Source organism: Nerophis ophidion, linkage group LG24 (genome assembly GCF_033978795.1).
Source record: "Nerophis ophidion isolate RoL-2023_Sa linkage group LG24, RoL_Noph_v1.0, whole genome shotgun sequence".
Classification (NCBI taxonomy): domain Eukaryota; kingdom Metazoa; phylum Chordata; class Actinopteri; order Syngnathiformes; family Syngnathidae; genus Nerophis; species Nerophis ophidion.
The window spans coordinates 27,484,346-27,502,397 of record NC_084634.1 but is presented as its reverse complement, the minus strand read 5'-3'; the positions used below and the strand labels follow the sequence as shown (position 1 = coordinate 27,502,397).

The window sequence follows — 18,052 nt, the reverse complement described above, 5'->3', positions numbered from 1 at the left end:
CGCAGCCAAATCCAGCTCGATCGACTGGGCTACTTCAAGAAACTTCAAACTTCATCCATCGCCACCTCATCGCAGGGCCAACACATATCATTCTCACTCACATTCACACACTAGGGACAATTTAGTGTTGCCAATCAGCTTATCCCAAGGTGCATGTCTTTGGAAGTGGGAGGAAGCCGGAGTACCCGGAGGGAACCCACGCAGTCATGGGGAGAACATGTAAACTCCACACAGAAAGATCCTGAGCCCAGGATCGAACCCAGGACTTCCGTATTGTGAGGCACACTCACTAACCCCTCTTTCACCGTGCATAGGGCAACTTCAAACTTCTACTGCCTCTTACTAGGGGTTGAGGTTCTGGGACCATAATAGCTGAATAGATAGGCGTTTTGTCAATAACAAATCTCTAACTAACACATTTTGCACAGAAATTAGACTATTTTCAGGAAGAAGTCATGCCTTCGTACAATATCACAACAAATGGCGATCATATGGTTACTGTCAGTTCTATTGGAAAACAAAGACTAAAAGAAACTATAACCAACACCAGCATTGGTTCTCCTGGTGAAAATAAGTACAGCATGCATAGCAGCCTAATGTATGCCTAAAACTAAAGGCCTTTTACCAAAGTATGCTTATAAACTACTGTTTCAAATGTTTCAGATTGCCATATAACTTGTTACATGTAGTCCACAATATGCAAACACAAACAAGTAATTATTTTATCATGCGATTTGGCTGTCTCCAAACATTTCCCATTGCCATGACAGCTGTGCTAGTGTTGGAACCCATTTCCTCAGCGTATCTGCATATTGACAACAAAATAGGCACTGACATTACCCATGTCCATATAGGGTTAAATATATTTTCAACAAACAAAATATGTCAGTTCGATCGACATACAGCCTAACGGGCTTATATTTACCCCGTTAGCCTATATGTTGATGTGTCATTGACAGGGCTAACATTCTAAAATCAATCAATGTCAATCAATGTTTATTTATATAGCCCTAAATCACAAGTGTCTCAAAGGGCTGCACAAACCACAACGAACCACAATGACATCCTCGGTAGAGTCCACATAAGGGCAAGGAAAAACTCACACCCGGTGGGACGTCGGTGACAGTGACAATGATGACTATGAGAACCCTTGGAGAGGACCGCATATGTGGGCAACCCTCCTAGGGGACCGAAAGCATTATAGTAGGAGCTAAGCACCATAACACTAAGCATTTGTTGCCTGAACATACTAGCTTTGTTAGACAAGATCCTAGACCGTATTGGACAATATAGTTTATATACAAAATGTCCATTTCCATTTATTACAAGTAATAACAAAACATAAAAAACTGACTTACCTATCAAGGAGGAAATGAGCAAGATTGCCGTCAGATTAAAAAAAAATTCTCCACCTTCAAACGTCTCCATCTTTCAAAGTCATCTCCAATACAAATTCTCGTTTTGTTCCTGACTTTGTCATGAATAATTTGAGAATCATAATGACGCCTTTTAGATTGACTAAGGTCTGACATGTTTAGCAACTTTACCAGTGGTTGTAGCTCAACAAAGAGGGCGGTGCCTAACTGGCAGCCTGAATGTGACACACTCAGACTTTCTAATTGGTCAAACGGTGGAGGGCGGATCATCAAAATGAAAACAATAACAACATTTCGGGGCTGTAAATTTAGCATAGCCCGGCTGAACTACTGTTATCAGTTATAAAAGTATAAGAAAATAACATTTATTAATAACTTTTCACATATCAGGGCCATTTAATGATGACTTGACATTACTACTACTAACAAAACCAAAGAACGATGTTGTATTTATCATGGGAGACTTCAATGCCAAAGTGGGACGGACACCGGTACCAGAAATCACTGGAAACTTCGGCCTCGGCCGGACAAATGAAGCAGGGGAAAGACTCATTGAATTTCGCGGTGAACATAGAATGAGAATAACAAACACTTGTTTCAAACAACCAGCCCGTGGAATGTACACAGACATCAACGGATGGGAAAACTCGAAACCAAATTGACTATATACTCTGTCAACAAAGATGGAAAAGCATAACTACGCACAACTTTACCTGGTGCTGCATGTGCAACCGACCACAAGCTACTTATAGCAATCATCAAACTAAAACTGAAGAGAGTTGATAATAAAGCCAAAGTATATAGATATGATACAACGCATTCAGTAAAACTATGCCATTGAAGTTTCTAACAGTTTTGCCACACTGGAAAAAGAAGGGAATCCAGAAAATCTCTGGGTGCAAGTGAGACACAATATATGTACGAGTACAGAAAAATATGTTTCAAAAATGAAAAGATGCAAAAGAGAAGAATGGATAAGCGGAGAGACAAAAAAAAAAAAATTACACAAAGACGCCAAGCTAAATAACAGCACATTGAACATATGAATATTTAAACACTCAGCAACAAAAGCAGATTTGTAAAGATAAAAATAACTTTCTTATTCAAAAGTGTGGGTAAATAGAAGAAGATATGAAGAAAGGTAACACCAAGCAAGCCTATAAAGAAATCAAATATCTGACTGGTTTCTTCAAAAGCAGACAAGGTGTGATTAAAGATAAGAATATCATTTTATTATCAGAAAAAAGCCAAGTGAAAAGTAGATGGAAGGAGTATACTGAGGAACTGTAGATCAGAGATCCCACTGTAAAGGATTTGTTCACACCAGCTGTTTGTACACCCAAACCTTCAATAACAAGGGAGGAAGTAGAATCTTGCCTAAAAGGTATAGCTAACAACAAATCGCAAAGTATTGAAAATATTCCAATAGAGCTGATTAAACATGCATAGCAACATTAACAAGCATATGTAATACAATATGGAACACATTGGAGTGGCCAAAAGACTGGAAACGATCAGTTAATATTCCCATCCCGAAAAAAAGGCGTCAAAAAGCAGTGCTCCAACCATGGATCAATAGCAATAGTTTCACATTGTAGTAAGCTCATGCTCAAAATCATACAAAGAAGAATGGAAAGTTACATGGAAAGAGAGCTTCCACAAGAACAGGCCGGTTTCCGGAAAGGAAGAGGTACAAGGGACCCAATAGCCAACTTAAGATGGTTAACGGAAACAACCATGGAATACCAAGAGCTTATTCATGTGCTTTATAGATTACAAAAAAGTGTTTGACTGCATTGATCACAATAAAATATGGTTTTCACTAAGAGATATGGGAATACCAGAACATTTAATATTACTAATGAGAAGTCTGTATCAAAATCAAAAAGCAGTAGTGAGAATTGAACATGGTGACACTGAATGGTTCCCGATAGGCAAAGGTGCGCCCCTTCTATGTCACCTAAATGCAGAAGATATAATGAGGAAAGCTCTGGATGAGTGTGAGGCAATCGGAGTCAAAATAGGGAATGTGACAATCAATAATCTCAGATTGGCAGATACCACCACCTTACTGGCTGACTCCTGCAGTGATCTACAAATGTTATTAGCTCAAGTCAAAAATGAAAGTGCTAAAGTGGGCCTATATTTAAATGTAAAATAAACGAGATAACAGAAAACATCAGAGAGTCGAAGATGGATCAAGAAAACAGAAGTAGTGCAGTCGTTCTGCTTCCTGGGCAGTGAAATATATGAAGACGGTGGGTGTTCAAAGGAAATCAAAAGCGCATCACTGATTGAACTGAAGCAACCACATTCTTCTAAGCACCAAGATCAAAATGATAGAGACTTTAATATTCCCAATAGCAACTTATGGATGTGAAAGTTGGACACTGAAAAAACAAGACTCTCGAAAATGTTTTGCCTTTGAGTTAAATTCCGTGGACCAAACAAATCTCAAAGAAGTGCTAGAGAAAATTACACCAAGCATTTCATTATTAGACAGTATCATTAAACAACAGCTAGGTTACTTTGGCTATTTCACGAGAAGAAACAATACCTTAGGTAGAGACATCATGCTTGGAAAATGTGAGGGAAAACGTCGAAAAGGAAGACATAGGCAAATGTGGATGGAAATAATTACAAAAACAACAGGAATGACATTAACTGAGCTCGGAGATAGAGTGGTGGAAAGAACAGAGTGGAGACAACTGGCGCATGATATCATCCAGGGTCGACATCGACAAGACTGAACCTAAGACAAATATATACATATATACACACACAGACATATATCCATCCATCCATTCATTTTCTACCACTTATTATTCCCACACAGATAGACAGACAACATTCACACACTAGGGCCAATTTTAGTGTTGCCAATTTAACCTATCACCAGGTGCATGTCTTTGGAAGTTTGAGGAAGCCGGAGTACCCAGATGGAACCCACGCAGTCACGGGGAGAACATGCTAACTCCACACAGAAAAATCCCGAGCCCGGGATTGAACCCAAGACTACTCAGGACCTTCGTATTGTGAGGCAGACGCACTAACCCCTCCTCCACCATGCTGCCCACACACACGTATATATGTATATATATATATATATATATATACACTGTACATATACACACACACATACACATATATACATATAAGTATATATACACACATGTATATATTACAGCGGAACCTTGATTTACAAACCTAATTGGTTATTGAACATGGTCCGTAAATCGAAAAGTTTGCACAGTGAAGCAAATGTCTCCATAAGAAACAATGTAAATATGAATAACAGGTTCCAGCCTCAAAAAAAGTCACTATTTTCCTTTAAACACAATATAACATGCTAAACATTACGTCATGTAAAATATAACGTGGGGGTCATTAATTAACTTTCTACCTATTATGGGGCCAACAAAAAACAGCAAAGATAAGCTGAACTGTCTTGTATGCACTGCTCTGCAGACACGCACACGCACAAGTCCCTTTGATGCCCAAACAAATGATAAAAAAAATCACAAAAATCCTTAACTTGAGCAACCAGATTGCTGCAACAATAAACATTTGAAAATGTTAAATCCACTTACATTACAGAAAGCTTACTCTGATTCCGAATACCATAGGCAACTAGGAGAGAGAAGGGATGCGAGGGGAGCGGGGCCGTGTGTGTGTGTGTGTGTGTGTGTGTGTGTGTGTGTGTGTGTGTGTGCTCTTGGAAGAAGCACAGCTGAAAGAGAGGTAGTCTTCTCCTCCGCTGTGAAATAAGTCCTCTTTGGCATCTATTTTTCCAAAAAAGTCCGTTCTCTTCACAATTAACCAATTGTTTTGGTAGGTAGCCAGCGCCCTCAATCTCTTTAATACAAGCAATCACAAAATGGCTCCCAGCGGAACAAAACATGAATGAAGCGTTCGTACAAGGACACATGGTTCGTACACGCAGGCATATATGGCTTGATCTAAAATTCTGTACACCAAAAGTTTAGTACATCAATGTATTACTGTATACAATTAGTTTTTAAGCACTTACAGTAAATTATTAATTACACACAAAATAATTTTATATCGCATTGACCCAAATATAAGACAACTTTTGGGGGGGGGGAGAATATTAAAGAATACAGAATATGGCAAAATCCAACACAAAACGAATCACAGTAAAAAGTTAGTTTTGTTAGCCCCTTTAATTCAGTAAACATCTTAAAATGTGCATCATAACTTTTCCTTTCTGCTAATTTGTCCAATTTTGGGACACTTTTTTTCCATCGTGTCTGTGAGTCAAAGCTGAATCTCTCCAAGCTAGAAAAGCTTGGGAGCTGTTGGTTCTCATGTATGAATCCATAGACCCCAAATATGCGACAACCTGTCTTTCCAGACTTGTGTGGCGAAACAAAGCTTTGCAGGCCAATAAGGTATCATGCACTGAAGCCTTTCTATATTTGTGATGTCTCCAGATGAAGCTCTCCTAAATCAGGATGACGTCTGGCAACAGGAGATGGAGGAATCCCTCTCCTTCTGCAATTGGTTCTCTCATCCCTCCCGGCCCAAGCTCATAGACTTCTTACGGATTACTGCCGTCGAGGATGATATCAGTGGGACGGCCACTCCAGTACCCCCAGAATTTAGTGTGAGTATTAAAAAAAAACAGGCTGGATTTCTCCACATTTATCATAAAAGACACCAATCTAGCAAAATTTGCTGATTAAAATTAATTTGAGAATCGCCGTATTTAATGGGCTGCGTAAATCTAGTAGTCCAAACCCTGATTCATGCCAATAAATGCCTTCAGAAAGATTATCATGGCTTTTTATCAGGAAAGACCATAAATATGTAAGTGCTCATTAGAGGTAAATCACCATAATACTGACCAATATGTTCCAGCTGCCTTAAAGCCGTTTATGTGCAGGAACTGGCTTGCAACGTCCACAAAGAGACTTTGTGTTCCTGTTGGTTGTATAACATTTAGCTGTGTAGGTGCTTTGCATACAGTACAAAACACACTTAAACCCCAATTGATATCATTATTGAGAATTAGGGATTATTTTCCACTCATGTCGTGCCAGTGTGGGGCAACTTGCCCAAAGATTAATTGACATTAGATAAGTTATTGTGGACACAACTTTTTTTTTTTTTTTTTTAGAACAAGCCTTGTTCTTTAGTTAGCGGGTGCAAAATTCATCTACCAGTAATTTTATGTTGCAACAGCACTTCTTATTAAAATTACTATTTTGGTTGAACCTACCGGTTAAAAATGTCTAAGTGCAGTTTTAACAGGCAGGTGTCCTTGATTGAGGCAAAGCAGTTTGTGAAAGATAAAGAAAAAAAAAAGTCACCCCTGCTAGGCTGAATTAAGTTATTTCACAGGCAAAATGTGTTGAATTTTAGTTTATATGGTTATAGAGTAAAAAGTCTTTAAAAAGCAAAAAACTTAAAAAATATATATGTATTGTATATCCATCCATTTCCTACCGATTGTCCCTTTCAAGGTTGCTGAAGCCTATTTCAACTATATGGTCCGAAAATTTGTTCTATCGGAAGTCTTGCCACATTTTGAAAAACCCTGTTTCAGCAGTATAAATCAAACGTGACTTATTTTTTTTAAATATACTGTATGTTTAATGAGTTTTAAGGCACATACAATTTAGGCAGTACAATCACACATCAAATGTTTCTCTTTTTACCTAAACACGCAGAAAACATTGAATGAATAAAAAAAATAAAAGAACAAAGAAAGAATAAAAACCATCAGCAAAATAAATACATCTATTAACATATTGGGGCAGCACGGGGAAACGGGTTAGTGCATGTGCCTCGCAATACGATGGTCCAGAGTAGTCAGTCCTGAGTTCAACATATTGCTACAGACAACCACACTCAGAGCCACCTGATGCTCCCCAAAAAAGGATAAATAATAAATAGGCATACAGAAAAAAAGATATATAAAAACAGAGAAAAAAGAAAAAAACATAATCTAAATAACAAATACATCTATAAACATATTGTTATAGAAAACGACACTCAGAGCCACCTGAAGACCCACATAAAGGATAAATAATAGACATACAGAAAAAAATATTACAAAATAAATATATAAAAAATAAAAAGAAAGAAAGGAAAAAACACGGTGGAAGAGGGGTTAGTGCATCTGCCTCACAATACGAAGGTCCTGCAGTCCTGGGTTCAAATCCAGGCTCGGGATCTTTTTGTGTGGAGTTTGCATGTTCTCCCCGTGAATGCGTGGGTTCCCTCCGGGTACTCCGGCTTCCTCCCACCTCCAAAGACATGCACCTGGGGATAGGTTGATTGGCAACACTAAATTGGCCCTAGTGTGTGAATGTGAGTGTGAGTGTTGTCTGTTTATCTGTGTTGGCCCTGCGACGAGGTGGCGACTTGTCCAGGGTGTACCCCGCCTTCCGCCCGATTGTGGCTGAGATAGGCGCCAGCGCCCCCCGCGACCCCGAAAGGGAATAAGCGGTAGAAAATGGATGGATGGATGGAAAAAAAATTAAAAACATCGCCAAATAACAAATATATTAACATATTGCTATTGAAAACCAAACTCAAAGCCACCTGATGACTCTCAAAAAGGATGAATAATAGTTAAAAAATATATTTTAAAAATGTGTATGTCCTTTTAATACAGGTTGTGTTGGAAATCATTTTTAAAGAAAGGGCCTCATACTTTTTTAAATGTTGTAAAACATTTTTAATCTTTTGTGAAGCTTTGTACCAATTATATTTGTCCATTTAACTCAGTCTGGAAAGTAATTAATGAATCAAAAATGATTATATACAATTCCTCCTTAAAAAGTATCATGATGTATCACAAATTATGTTCCATTACTGTATTAATATTTATAATAATATTTAATAAATAGAGTGCAGTTTTAACCTCCACATACCCTCTTCTCTAAGTATTGCCAAATTCTCATTATAGTCTTGCATGTTTGCCCAGCACTGTTAAGTTCTAATGCTATTTCATGGGCTTATCTGCATTCATGCCTATTACATAAACATACCTTCCCCTTCAATACCACAATGTCCCTCTCTGTAGGACTGTTTTTTTTTACTGTTGCCAAGATTAAACAAAGCCATTTAAGACGGCACAGAACACAGCAATGTCTGCAACGCAGAGCTCACAATCTGAGGTCTACCTTCGCGCGAATGTGGATGCTGTTAAAACATTGGTCATAGGTTCTGCCTCGCACCTGCTGCTGGCTATAACGTCATATACGAGCAAACAAGGGTGGAGCCTGACAATTAAGCAAACAGGTACCAACAAGTTAATGTAGTTGCTGTCAAGCTTTGTGGGGAAAAAGGATTATAATTGTTTATATTGTGCAGCACATGTGAAAACAAGTGCAAAAACAGCAATAAAAAGTATGCTCTATAATAAAACTATATTGAGTGCTGTCAAAATTAAGAAAATTTTTGGTAACACTTTAGTATTAAGAACATATTCACCATTAATTAGTTGCTTATTAAAGTAACAAAGACTTAATTTAGAGTTATTTGGACACTAGTGGAACATATATGGGTTAGTTATGAATAATCAATAAGGGTTAGGGTTAGTTAACTCGTAGTTAATGGCTTACTGGTTGCATAATAAGGCCACGCAGAATATGGCATTAATAAGTACTTAATGACTAATTAAGAGCCAATATGTTACTAATTTGCATGTTATTAAGCAACTAATTACTACAGTGTTACCAAATTTTTAATCAGATTAATTGCATCTTTGAATTTGGATTAATCATTATTAATCACAGGTTATAACTCACTTGCATAATTTAAATTAACTTAAAAACGACATCAATGTTTGGACACAAATGCAATTTTATTGTCAGAAAATAATACACAAAAATGTTAAGACTTTTAATTGAATGCATGTCATTTATTTCCTTGAAACCTGGCAACAGTTTTATCTTGGGTTTTTGGGGAAATAAATTTGCTCGTGCGAATCTCTTCACTCATCTTTACACTGGCGTATGATCACTGACCATATAAAACTCTATTCTAACTCTCCACGAATAAAGTAAAAGGAACATTAGGGGTTGGGCTGCGCGATATATCGATACACTCGATACACTATATGTCGCGGGTTTGTCTCTGCGACTAATGACTATATCGTGATATTCGAGTATACGTTCTCACAAAGTTGCTTTTAGCTGCTGGCATTACACTACAGGCTCTTCTCGCTCTTTCCTGTCTCTCCTTCTAACAGACAGCAAGCGCACCTTCATACATATGTCACATACGTATACGCCCTCAGGGAGCAGAGAGGTAGCAGCATGGGTAACGTTAGCTGTGATGCTAGGGGTAGTAATACGAGAGAAAGAAGGTGCGAATCTGGTAACAAATGAAGGAACAAGGAATTCCCAAAAAAACAGCAGGGGGTCCATCATCTGGCGGTGGTTTGGCTTCAAGTGGGAATATGTCGAACAGACAACCGTAATTAGTCAAGTATGCGGCAAAAGCGTTGCTACCAAAAGTAGCATTACTGCTAATATGTAGCATCATTTGAAAAGTCACCTGCTAGAGAATGAAGAGTGCTTAATCCGCATGTCAACATCTACATTCGGTGCCACACGCCCACACCATCAAAATGCCGAGGCAAACATTTACAGATCAACACCTTATGGAAAAAATAGTCAACAAAAGAAGATAATGTCCACAGTAAGCTACCACATAGCAAAGGACATACACTATTTGATTTACTAATATATATTTATATATTATACAATATATACAATATATAACAAATCCCAATTACCATGTACAGTGGTAATTGTACTTTTTGACAATACATGCTATTTTACCTTAACTGCGGATGGTTACCTGAAAGGCAAGATGGGTTGTCAAACAGGCGGTGATAAGGTCAATTCACACGCCAGTGCAAAGATGCTAAGATGATGAAAATAATAATAACGAATCAGATTTTGTACAGCACTTTTCTAGACACTCAAAGTGTGTCACAGACAACAGAGAACCACCCATCCATTCAATCCATAATTCCCACTTGGATGTTGGTAAACTACATTTGTAGCCACAGCTGCAATTAGCGCCTACGGCCCTTTCGACCACCACCGATCATTCTTACACCAGTGTGAGAGGCACTGGGAGCAAGGTAGGTGAGGTGTCTTCCCCAAGGACACAACGGCCGTGACTAGAACGTCAGAAGCTGGAACCTAATCAGCAACTCTCCAGTTGCTGGATGCCCACTCTACCATCTGAGCCACACCACCCCCTGAGTGAGGAGACTTTGGTGAAAATGTAGCTTCGAAATACACCCTGTTAGACATCCCTACAATAAAATTGTATTTATTAAATAATTTTTATTAAGCAAGTAATTAACTGTGATTAATCTAAATTCAAAAGTGGGATTAATCTTATTTTTTAATCCATCTTTTTTTTATTGACTTTTTCACATATACAGAAAAAAGGTGCAAGTCAAAACAGCACAATTTTAAAGTCAGTGAATTATTCATACCTTTACCCCTAAAACCACCCACCCACCCCACTCAGGTCGAACCAACCAGGGACACATGGCACAAACAACAAGTAAGACGACAAAGACACACACATTCACACATACACCCATACAAGACCAAAAACAGAAAGAGACTAAAAGGAGAAGAGAAAAGGAGAAAAAAAAATAAAATAAAATAAATAATAATAATACTAAATAAAAGGGAGATTATTCCTCATCTGCGTCTGGACATAAGTCAAGAGAGTTGACATACAGTAAGAAAGGACTCCATGAACTTTCAAACACTTGAGCAGAGCCATTTAGTGAAAACCTAAGTTTTTCCAATTTTAAATTGTAAAGAACCTCTTTAATCCAACGGCCGTGTGATGGGGGGTGAGCCAGCTTCCAATTGAACAAGATCAGTCGCCTGGCCAGCAAGGTCGTAAAAGCCACAGCGCGTTTTAGTGGTACAGGGCATATGTTATCAGGGCATATGCCGAAAATGGCTGACAATGGGTTGGAGGGAAAGTCTTGACCGTCTGCCTTTCCGATAGTGTCAAAAATGCCCTCCCAAAAGGAATCTTATTTTTTTAAATTAATAATTTGACAGCACTAATTAATGCAAGATGGTGACTATTATTCATAGCATATGTTCTGTGTTAAAATTAATCAACTTACAAAGAAATGTCAATGGTATTTGTGGCAGTAATATTTTCAAACAAAAGTAAATACAATTTATGAAAAAACTTCAGCATCTACTAATAACACATGAACTTATTAAACCTATGGTTTCGGAAGGGGGTGTGGTGCAGATTAGCCTGCCTTTGCTCACAACACACACATACACACGAGAGCTAAGAGTCCTCCCGGCCGTTCTGTATTTGCAAACCAAATGTTCACACAAGTGATCCGTGGCAGTCCTGTTCAGCTATAATAGGTGTGGCCTCCCTCCCTCTGTTCCGTGTGGCCTCCTCTGACTACACAGACTCTTGACGGCCACCGGGGGAACTGGCTCTCGCCACCATCTGCTTCTTATGATTCTTTGATTGTCCAACATTATGCAAGTTTTTGGAAGAGCACGAAAGTAGGTAAAGGGGATGCCGGAGGGAGCACGAGGAGGAACGTCATCCAGTCAAGGACATGGAAACCAAACTTTTCCATTGCTGAGTGGATTTTTCTCCTGTCATTGGCTGCTCTGTGGAATAAACATAGGTTTCCACTTGTGGGTTGAGAAAATGAGTGCTCTGGTTTGACATGAAGGAGCGTTGCATGGATGCATGTAGTCCCTCTGAAGAAACCAGACTTACAAGACTGTTTAAAACGTCGTTGTACGTCTGAGTAACACCTACCAACAGAAAATGGAGCCACAGTCGCCCGTTCTTACGTTTTTTCGGACTATATCAGAAGAACACAATGCAGATGCAACACAGGAGGATGCGGAGATAAAGACAAACAAGGATTTTAAGGCACCTCCTGTGGAATTCAGCGATACTAACTCTAGCTCATGTGTTATATTTCTTGTTGGACAAGAAGAAAAGACATCCACCGACTTAAAGGTAGAAAGTGAGGACCAGACAGATCAATGTGATGCAGCAATAAATGCTGAACAAACCACGGCTGTAAAAGCTGAAAATAGCTCCTCTCTGCTCGGACAACAATTGAACACAAATCACCCCAATAAAGTTCACTCGTCTGAAGGTTGTAGCCCGGCACGTAACTTACAGGACGAAGGTCAAACCAAGCAACTCGGGCGTGAACTTTGTTTGACGGAGTTTACGAATTCAGATAGTGATTGTTATGAACCTCGGAACTACAAACAGGATTCTGCAGAAGAACCCAACCAGAGTGTGAAGTTTGCAGGTTCTGAGGAGGAATACACCACCACCAGGACTTTAATCGATTTTGGATGTGAAGACTCTGTTTTGAGGACAAGTCCCAAACGTGTGTTGATAACTGTGACTCGGACAGAAATAGCTGTTGAAAATGTGGTCGAAGACGACCCAACAATTCTGCAAGCTGATGAGCTCTGCTTGAAAAATTACATTTTAGACGACATCACTCCAGGAACAAAGGATAATTCAACAATTATTGTTCAATCATCTGCAAACAATATTCCTCCAACTGGATCCATCATCTCCAGAGCCACCTTCTCCCCAGTCTCATCCACGGACAAGCAGGTCCAGCTCCCTGCCCTCTTTAGTGGTCTAAAGGTCCTGAGGAAGAACGTGGTCAGACCCACTGCAATCTACCCTGAGAATCAGGTTGATCAAAAAGGAAACTTGAACCCGGACCAAAGAGAGGAGGAGTATGAGGAGGGGAAGGAACTTCTAGACAAAGATCCAGCAGAAACTACAGCGAATAGCACTGACAATGCTCAAGAACTTGACACTGAAAATGACATCTCAGGCTCATTTGAGTCTACCAAAGCACCTGTTTCAGGTGCGGAAGCAGCCTTTCATGCCTTCAAGGCCTTTTTCACCCCAAAGCCTTTGAAGAAGGTGGAATCGGATGCAGCTCGCAAAAAAGATGCACTGAAAGCATTTTTTGAGAGAACTTCCAACAAGACCCCAGAAAAGACCGCAGCATCTAACTCTAAAGTAGGAATAACATCAGCTTGTCTACTTATTGTATTGTTTATGTAAATATTTATGGTTAAATGCTTTTAGAATGTGCATCTATTTGATTTTTTTTTTTTTATTGAATTATTGCCAATTATGAATGTGACCTTGACAAGACCACATTCTGTTAACTTCTTGGTATTAATCACAATCGACTGCAGCTAAGAAAATAATTTGTTTGACTCAAACATTGAGTATTTTTTTTTAGGGATTCTAAGTGGGGGGGGTTTTACAGGAACATTATGGCGTTCCTTGGATGTGTCATTTTTTCTTTTGGTCTTTGAAATGACAAGTGACAAACTTACCCCGAGCTTGGAAAGCTGCTCCAGATTTCAGGGTGAGAGAGAAACAGTATGTCCATTCTTCTATATCAGGGGTCGGCAACCTTTACCACTCAAAGAGCCATTTTGACCCGTTTCACAAATTAAAGAAGAGAAAGGGAGCCGCAATCATTCTCGCGAATATCTGCTGGTGGTCACCCATACAACAGTAATAAGGGCGTGCCACAAAGCCATTGCCTTTGACGCCTTCTACAACATGTACAGACAGCTTGCCAGTCCAGTATCATGTTGTATGTGACTTCCGCAGATACACATAAACAACTGCAAGGCATACTGGGTGACACAGAGTAGACTGAAGGTTGTGATATAAACACTTTTAACACACTTACTAATATGCACCACACTGTGAACCCACACCAAACAAGAATGACAAACACATTTCTGGAGAACATCCTCACAGTAACACATTATAAACGCAACATAACAATTACCCAGAATGCTATGCATCCATGACTCTTTCAGGCTATATTATACACCCCGCTAGCACCAAAACAGGCTTACCCACCCTTCCGCTCCTCGGTTGAGGTGGGCGGGGGTGTATAATATAGCAAAGGATTCTGGGTATTTGTTGTGTTGCGTTTATGTTGTGTTACTGTGAGGATGTTCTCCCGAAATGTGTTTGTCGCTCTTGTTTGGTGTGGGTTCACAGTGTGGTGCATATTAGTAAGAGTGTTAAAGTTATTTATATCACAACCTTCAGTGTACTCTGTGTCACCCAGTATGCCTTGCAGTCATGTATGTGTATCTGCGGAAGCCACATACAACATGTTACTGGACTGGCAAGATGTCTGTACATGTTGTAGAAGGTGTTAAAGGCAATGGCTTAATGGCATGCCCTTATTACTGTTATATGGGTGACTACCAGCGGTTATTCGGGAGAGTGGTTGCGGCTCCCATTGTCTTCTTTATTTTGTGAAACGCATCAAAATGTAGAGGGCGCTAAAAGTAAAGCCATCACGGCACGCCCTCAATATTGTCGTCCAGGTTAAAATCGAAGCATGTTGACCCCGGGTGATGTCCGGAAGAGGCTCCGAGAACCGGAATCCCCCCGTAACAATCGGGGGGTCGGCGTTTGTGCAGCTGAGCCACATCAGAAAGGGCCAAAGAGCAGCATGCGGCTCGAGAGACGCGGGTTGCCGACCCCTGTTCTATATGATAAATGTATCATAAAGTGTCTTTGAAGTCTCGGGATTAACCATAAAGAGTCTTTGAAGTCTCAGGATTAACCAATGTTTACAATAAGTGTAAAGCCCAATGATTTTGATGCCTATGATGAGTTGACTTTACTTCAACTGTTAATATTGTACCATCTTTGTCTTTGTTGTTAATACTGGTATTTGGCTCCCCCAGTCAGAAGCCTCCAACCCAGTAGAAGGAGAACGAACGCCTGGACATCTACAAGTCGTGTGGCCTCCACCCAAAGAGGAGAAAGTTGGTTTAAAGTATACTGAAGCAGGTAATTCTACAGATTAATTTTTTTTTTCAATCTGCATTCAGTGAAACCGCTGGAGTTAAAACACGACTGAGGTCGTACAATTCTGAACGTTTGGTAAACAAACATGCCTCTGCGTTCACATGGAACTTGAATGTAACAAGATGTCAGTGTTCCTCAGACAATAAGCACCTCTCTACCAAAGTTAAAAGGAAAAAAAATATATTTTTTTCAAGGGACGGCGTGGCGCATTGGGAGAATGGCCGCGCGCAACCCGAAGGTCCCTGGTTCAATCCCCACCCAGTACAAACCTCGTCACGTCCGTTGTGTCCTGAGCAAGACACTTCACCCTTGCTCCTGATGGGTGCTGGTTAGCGCCTTGCATGGCAGCTCCCTCCATCAGTGTGTGAATGTGTGTGTGGATGGGTAAATGTGGAAGTAGTGTCAAAGCGCTTTGAGTACCTTGAAGGTAGAAAAGCGCTATACAAGTACAACCCATTTATTTATTTATTTTCTAAAATGTTGTCCATCTACATCTTTCCCTTTGCTCTGTGTTCTTAATAGTAAAAAACAGCTAGTACGAGGCAACTAACAAGGCAGGATTTATACGTTTTGCATGCCGTGACCTGTATGTTAACCAAGCTATAGTGACATTATCATGGTAAGACCTAACACAGAGGAACTACTTTTCTTGCGTTGTGACACATGCCCTTGCCCACACTCCTCTGATTACTAGCGAGTAGTCAGCTACTAGTTTTGACTTAGCAGTCGTTAATGATGCTATACATCTCCCCTGTATAGTAGAAGGTAGTGGCATCAAGCCGAGAAGTTGGATTGCACTGCTAGGAAGCATTTTTTACCTGACTAGTGACATCTTTTGTGCTCAACAGACGCACAAAAGATGAAAGATACAACGGTCCCATCAGTGAAAGCGGACAGTGTAACTCGCTGTGTTATGTTATTTGAAACTTTTTGCAACAGTGCTACTTAATAACAGTCCAAGGTTCTCAACAAGTCTGCTACTAACTGCCATTAGTGGTAGCAAACAACGATTGCTCAACACTGTAAATATGCCGGCAGTAAGTCGAACACATTTCCAGTGAGGGTTGGACTCCGCCAAGGCTGTCCTTTGTCACCGATTCTGTTCATAACTTTTATGGACAGAATTTCTCGGCGCAGTCAAGGCGTTGAGGGGTTCCGGTTTGGTAACCGCAGGATTAGGTCTCTGCTTTTTGCAGATGATGTGGTCCTGATGGCTTCATCTGACCGGGATCTTCAGCTCTCGCTGGATCGGTTCGCAGCCGAGTGTGAAGCGACCGGAATGAGAATCAGCACCTCCAAGTCCGAGTCCATGGTTCTCGCCCGGAAAAGGGTGGAATGCCATCTCCGGGTTGGGGAGGAGACCCTGCCCCAAGTGGAGGAGTTCAAATACCTAGGAGTCTTGTTCACGAGTGGGGGAACAGTGGATCGTGAGATCGACAGGCGGATCGGTGCTGCGTCTTCAGTAATGCAGACGTTGTACCGATCCGTTGTGGTGAAGAAGGAGCTGAGCCGGAAGGCAAAGCTCTCAATTTACCGGTCGATCTACGTTCCCATCCTCACCTATGGTCATGAGCTTTGGGTCATGACCGAAAGGATAAGATCACGGGTACAAGCGGCCGAAATGAGTTTCCTCCGCCGTGTGGCGGGGCTCTCCCTTAGAGATAGGGTGAGAAGCTCTGCCATCCGGGAGGGACTCAAAGTAAAGCCGCTGCTCCTTCACATCGAGAGGAGCCAGATGAGGTGGTTCGGGCATCTGGTCAGGATGCCACCCGAACACCTCCTAGGGCACGTCCAACCGGTAGGAGGCCACGGGGAAGACCCAGGACACGTTGGGAAGACTATGTCTCCCGGCTGGCCTGGGAACGCCTCGGGATCCCCCGGGAAGAGCTAGACGAAGTGGCTGGGGAGAGGGAAGTCTGGGTTTCCCTGCTTAGGCTGTTGCCCCCGCGACCCGACCTCGGATAAGCGGAAGATGATGGATGGATGGATGTAAATATGACACATTCTTATTACATGAATGTGCCTGTTCCTACGTTACATACATACTTATAGCATGCATATAAAACATTGTTGGAGGTTTATGAATGTGTTACGAATGTTTTGTAGATGTTATGGGGTGGCATGGCTCGGTTGGTAGAGCGGTTGTGCCAGGAACTTGATTCCCGCTTCTGCCGTCCTAGACACAGGCGTTGTGTCCTTGGGTAGGACACTTTCCCAAATTCCTCCCAGTCCCACCCACACTGGTATAAATGTAGCTTAAAAGAGCTACTTAACTAGAGTCTCACTGGCCACATCCAGTACGCCAAAGCTTTTAGTTTGGCCGACTGGGCTACACCCGAATAGGCTTGATTAAAGGCCTACTGAAATGGGATTTTCTTATTTAAACGGGGATAGCAGGTCCATTCTATGTGTCATACTTTATCATTTCGCGATATTGCTTTATTTTTGCTGAAAGAATTTAGTAGAGAACATTGACGATAAAGTTCGCAACTTTTGGTCGCTAATAAAAAGCCTTGCCTGTACCAGAAGTAGCAGACGATGTGCGCGTGACGTCACGGGTTGTGGAGCTCTTCACATCTGAACATTGCTTACAATCATGGCCACCAGCAGCGAGAGCGATTCGGACCAAGAAAGCGATGATTTCCCCATTAATTTGAGCGAGGATGAAAGATTCGTGGATGAGGAAAGTGAGAGTGAAGGACTAGAAAAGAAAAAAAAGACGAGGGCAGTGGGAGCGATTCAGATGTTATTAGACACATTTACTAGGATAATTC

At 40.7% G+C, this 18,052-nt stretch overlaps 1 protein-coding gene across 2 annotated transcripts in view; it reads left to right on the top strand.

Annotated features, from left to right (window-relative positions):
* fmn1 (formin 1) overlaps window positions 1-18,052 on the top strand; it is an 80,695-nt gene that overhangs the window by 16,717 nt on the left and 45,926 nt on the right. The window contains exons 3-4 of one of the 2 annotated variants that reach the window (XM_061885907.1): window positions 5,831-6,003; window positions 15,155-15,260. In XM_061885907.1, coding sequence (XP_061741891.1) covers window positions 5,831-6,003; window positions 15,155-15,260 — 279 coding nt within the window. Of the gene's footprint in view, window positions 1-5,830; window positions 6,004-12,063; window positions 13,443-15,154; window positions 15,261-18,052 lie in introns of those variants that run through there. The other variant, XM_061885908.1, reaches the window with a different exon arrangement.